This window comes from Buceros rhinoceros, unplaced genomic scaffold (genome assembly GCF_000710305.1).
Source record: "Buceros rhinoceros silvestris isolate BGI_N320 unplaced genomic scaffold, ASM71030v1 scaffold8255, whole genome shotgun sequence".
Lineage (NCBI taxonomy): Eukaryota > Metazoa > Chordata > Aves > Bucerotiformes > Bucerotidae > Buceros > Buceros rhinoceros.
The window spans coordinates 6,086-11,717 of NW_010412232.1; the positions used below are offsets into that span (position 1 = coordinate 6,086).

Consider the following 5,632-nt stretch of genomic DNA (forward strand, 5'->3'; position numbering starts at 1 on the left):
CACACAATGAGAAAAAAACAACTCTGATGAGGTCCTTATTCCCAACATCATCAGCCACATACACACAGCTGAAGAAACAGTGGGAGGAAAAAGATTAACAATTTTAAATTAAATAAGGCTATTACAGTGTGAAAAAATAGCTTGAACTGCCCAGAAGATTTTCAGTACAACAGTAAGAGGATGTCAGTAAAGCCAGCTAGACTAAAGAAGAGCTCGCTAGCACTGCTTCCTCAGCACAAGCAGAGGTGGTTTGTTGCCAGCACACCAGCTCTGTTACGACCGTACTAACCATCCCACTCCCAGCCAACAGTGTTGTATTTGATGCTTCACACTTCAGTCTTTTTCTCCAATATGCCAGTTCACTTCTCCATAGGAAAAAAAGAAGATATTGCTGATCTGATAATAGTAGATTTGTTGATACTGTTCCATAATTCCCTAATACTGTTCATCTAATTCCCTAATAGCTTCTAAGCTACCTTTCTCTGACAACTATGGATCTATTCTGCTCACCTTGGAATTAGAATCACTACTCCTCCCCTTTATCACACTACTAACATTTTGGTCCTAACTGATGAAGGGCCACTACTGTAGCCTACTATCTATTGCTTATGTAATTTTTTTAAAAAATCTATTAACCAGAAGTTTTATCTTCACATTTTTGAAAGTCTGACGCACACATAGTGGAGATGCATCAACATACAGACTTTTCCATAATTACAGATAAATTCTTAGGGAACCACTTTAGACCCAAACACGTAGGACTAGACATGCTTTTATTCCAAGGTTCTACCTACAGAATGTGTGTTATTCCAGTACTATGTAATGGCAAGATCTGCACTGATATGTTGATCATTCTATGAACACTATGCAGTATGTCAAACTTGCAGACAGTCTTATTTACGGTGGCCCAGATATTGGCTTCTTATCAAACAACCTAAAATACTAATTTCTAGTGCACAGTTTAGTTTAGGCAGTTCAAGCTATTCTCACCCTCTCTGCTCAGCAGCTAAAACAAAAGTGTGTCTGTAAAACACCAGGAAACAGAACTTATCTTTGACAAGTGCTACTTGGTCTGGTGCACAAGAACTTAACCCCCAAAACAGAAAGGAAAAAAAGTTACCTTCACGTGATTCATATCTTTAAAATTTTACAGTGCTTTCATTGTATAAACCACAAGCTCCTGGCAAAGTAATCAGTTTTCTTGCTATTGCAATATCTCTAAATCTTAATTAACAGTCTTAGCTATAGAGGAATCAAAGTCACTCTTTTCAGAAAACATTCATTTTCTGTTCATTAGTAGTGCCCCCATCTCAATCCCTCAATTAGAGATCTTCAGTTACATCTGATAAGGTGCTTTAATCTTATTTTGTGTTCAATTCATTTTCCAGTTCCATTAATTTCCTAGAAGCTTTTACTTTATTGGATACATCCTGACCCTGTGAGAAAAGTCGCTGGCGTTCCCTGAACGTCAAGTTTTCTGGTGCTCCAGGTAAATCTGTATCTTGACTGAAAAGGGAAAAAAAAGTCCTGGTTATAATTCTTACCCATAATATCCTTAAGTATAATAATTGTTAGTGACGTATTGACTGATAGCTTTTCTGACGACAGCAAAAGATTCTTCTTTTAGTGTTCTGCAAGGTTTTGTCCCCCACGCATACCTTTAATTCTGACATTGTGCTATGACTTAGATAAATTAAGGGCTCCTGACCGTCTCTGGCATGTAAACATGAAAGAAAGTGCTTGCCAGTTTTCTGGTGAAGTGCAGGTGCACTAAGGCTCTATCTATCACTACAGCATTGCAGTTATGGCTAAATGAGCAAGCCTTTCTATGGTGGTCCATGTCTAGGAAAAAGCACTGTAATACAAAGCTTTATGGCTTGGTAAACAAAGACACTAGTACTGAGGTAGCTCTGGTGGCTGCCAGACCTCTCTCATTCTGTGGTGGTAAAGCTGACAAATGCAACGTTTTGCACTTATCTCTCACCCTGCTACAAAGCAATTTTTGTATTATGTGTTTCTGACCACTCAGTGAAGTTGTCAAATTATTCTTAGTTGTATCTGTAACAATACTTTACATCCCTGATTAACTCTCATATAATAAAGCTTTCATATAGATTTCAGTTTCTTGGTCAGAGGAGGTTTCATGTCTAGCTCCAAGAGGTCTCTGCTCTGCACACACTACTGAAACATTCACTACATTTTAAAATGCAGGAACTGGGCTAACAGCTTCTAAAGAATCCTAGCCAAGCCCAGTCACATCTTCAGAACTCTACACAGTAAAGCTTGCCACTGATCAAGATACAGCCCACACTATTTCTGCCTATTTCAGGTTTGTACGAATGCCAGATTTATAAATACACCTACACCAGCTGAAGCTGTTAATTTACAATGGTTATTTAGTTTACTCGGTTGTAGCACTGAAATTTGCTACTATGAAGTAGTACTTCAGATAGCCTAAAGACTAGTGGAGAACTTGGTTGTATTTTAAAATAACCCAAGATACTCCACAGTCGACTTGAAGAGACCAGAAACGCAACAACAACAGAGAATTCTGTGGAATTTAGCCAAGTCAGGTGTGTAAAAGTTAACGAACTCCTGCATGTCACCTTTTAGATCTTTTGTCTCTTGGATCCCGATAAACTTCATGGGCCCCAACAGCTGCTCCTGTAGATCCAGTGTATGAATTTATTCCTTATGCAAAAGAAAATGTAAATTGAAGGATTGCAGTTACAACACAAAAGGTTTTGGTGTGGTTTTTTTTTTTCCGAAAAGGTGCAGTGCTTCTTTCAAGGAGTAATCTCAAACTAGAATCAGAAATAAACTTAGACAGTCATCTGACCTCTAGACTACTTAAAACCAGTACTACCAAATTCCATGTCCCCTCAAAGCAGCTACAATTTTTTCTTATTGCTAATTTTGAGTCAGAATGCATTTTGGTTAAGATTATCCAGCACATAGGAAATCTCCGCCTTTATCTTGCTATGGCTTAGTACAGACAGACATTAGAAGTTGTTCAAGGAGCCTGACAGAAAGAGCACCACACTTCATTACCCTGTAACAAGCTCCACAGGAAATAAGTTAGCTGCAGCTGCTCTCTTTATGAGGCTAAAAGTAAGCTTAGGACATACCTTCTTTGCAGTTCAGCAGTCAGGATTTTTGTCTGTTGAGTCTGATTAAGTAATCTGTATCACTCAGAAAATGCCTCCATCCCCCCACCCTTAAATTTAAATTTCAAGCAAGTATCTTGCAGCACTGCACCTTTAGTTTGATATAACACACAGGTTTTACACATTATATTAATCCTTCCTAAAGGCCACAAGACAAAACCTTTTATTTCCAATCAAAAAGTTTAGTAATCTAATCTTTACTTAAGACCATATTCTCTTAACAATGGTCAGGAAAAGAGTAAAAGTAAGTACAATACTCAAATTTCTCTTCAGACAGTTCTGGTCTCAATATTGTACACGTTATGTCTTGTGAACCTTCTCTGGTACAGAAGGAAATGTTTGCTTCTTCCACTGGTATATGCCACTTCTCATAAATATTCAACAGAAGAGTCATAGGAGGATGGAACACACAAAAGAAGTAGCTAGGATGTTGTAGGCTAAATTCTTTCCACCAAAAATTTGTAGCAGACCAAATCATGCTAGGTATGCTAGGCACATAGATTTTTTTGCTTTCAGACATAAGTCTTCAAGATGTGTAAGTACTACCTTCCCGACTCTAAAAAGCCTGGATCCACATACTGTGGTTCACACTACTACCTGCATTAGGACAGTAGTTTTGATTTGGGTATTGGCTTTTGTCTTGGGTAGCTGACAGACCCAATGGTCTTAAGAGACCCAGTGGAAGAAGGTACGAGAGCAAAATTTGCAGAAGCATGGTTTACTAGAGTTAACATTCAGAACAGAGAAGAGCTGTAAAGGACAGTAATGTAACAGAGTCAGCAAGATGGGAGATGGTAAACTGCACAGTGAATTCTGCATTTTGTGCAAACGGCTTTGTACGTTACGCAGGCAGTCTTCATAGAAGCTTGAGCAATCAGGTGAAGTTAACCTGTTCTCATGGCTATTTTAAAAATTGTGAAATAAGAGTATTCAGAATTAGTTGTATGGTTTATGAATTAGGTTATTAAAGGCGAAGCATCATACTACAATATTCTTTAATTGTTACCAAAGCCCTAACCGTATCTTTGTAGATTGTCCTTCTGATTGTTTTTCAGGAAAAACAAAACGCGCGCACACAAAAAAACATCACTGAACATTTCACTTTCCTGAGATTCAGTTTTTTCCATTAAAATTAACAAAGAGCAGGATTGGAAAATGCAATTACATATGAAATAGCATTTTGGGTTGTGGATGATGGGAGGCAGGAAGAGTGGTGGTGACAACTAGTGATTGATGGTTCTAAGAGTTACTTAATTCATTACACATACGGCCTTCAAAGTGCCAAATCAGGAACATAAGGGCCAATGGAAGGCACATCTTACACCCTATTATAGACAGTTTCAAATAAGTCTTTCTAGAAAAAGTCCTCTGAAGGAACAAAAACTCAGTACAGACATACAGTACCCAAGTCTTATGTCAGAGGCCTGCCATTTCAGAATATTGCCAAGAGGCAGCTGGCAGCACAGATACACTATTTAAAGAGAATCTCTTCCACTCATTTCCTGTCTTTCTTTTATCTTATTTTAACCCATTAATTCTGTGCAATATAAGGTGCTCCAAAGCTGGCATCCTTCTGATACGAAACCATGACTTGGGTTCACTGGCTGTGGGTTTATCAGCGGGCTTACACGCTTGCTGAGTAGGCATAGTGGAACTATTTGCATTGTAATGGTAGCACACAGCTTGTATGTACAGTGTGTCTGCTTATACTCCAGTCAGTGACAACATACTGAAAAGTGAAAACCTTCCCTCACCTTCCTTTAAGATTTGGAACCTATGACAGAGCCAGATAGGAGTGACAGATGGGCTTGCAGCCCGTCCATAGGGACTACCACATCATGAGATCTCACGGGCAACACCAGGGTTTTTGTTGGGGTTTTTTTTTTTGACTTTTTTTTTCTCCTTTAAACAAGTTATTAGCATGGATACTTTTTATGCAGTGTGAGTGCTGTACTGACCTCAAACAGTGCAACTGCTAAGCACCAGATCTGTCAGTTGGACAATTACAACTGAGCTAAACTACTGTCCCTTCACCAATATTAAAACACAAAACACTACAAGAGCTGGTGTTTGGCACTTGAAGCAGTCTGACTGTAGCAGAAGCTAATTTGCTCTGCAAAGGAAAGGATGCCTTGCTGGAAAACAGTGACTTGAGCCTTAATTGAAAAGGATCCAGACAGGAAGCTCAGAGTATTGTGTCCCTGGATGGCCTCATACATATCCTAAATCATATTCACACTACTGCAGCAGGATTAGAAGTGCTTCTGATAGATGGAACCTACTCTGAAGCTTGTATGCTCCTCATGACCAGAGCACACCACACCTCTGATTAAAGTAAAGTGATTTTCATAATCTGTTAGGTGACCCAAAAGGCCATCAGGGATATTCCATATTGAAGGCTTCCACATTTGTCACTGAGTCTTGAATCCAGTAAAGAAGCTAGTCATTCGGCTAAAATCCAGCAT

General features: G+C 38.9%; 1 protein-coding gene across 1 annotated transcript in view; it reads right to left on the reverse strand.

Moving 5' to 3' along the window:
• Positions 1 to 652: 652 nt before the first annotated feature.
• MLLT4 (myeloid/lymphoid or mixed-lineage leukemia (trithorax homolog, Drosophila); translocated to, 4) overlaps positions 653 to 5,632 on the reverse strand; it is a gene marked incomplete at its 5' end in the record, with an annotated part of 61,335 nt that continues 56,355 nt past the window's right edge. Inside the window, 2 exons of the mRNA XM_010136307.1 lie at positions 653 to 1,506; positions 2,607 to 2,691. Of these exons, the coding sequence (XP_010134609.1) occupies positions 1,362 to 1,506; positions 2,607 to 2,691 (230 nt within the window). The remainder of the gene's footprint in view (positions 1,507 to 2,606; positions 2,692 to 5,632) is intronic.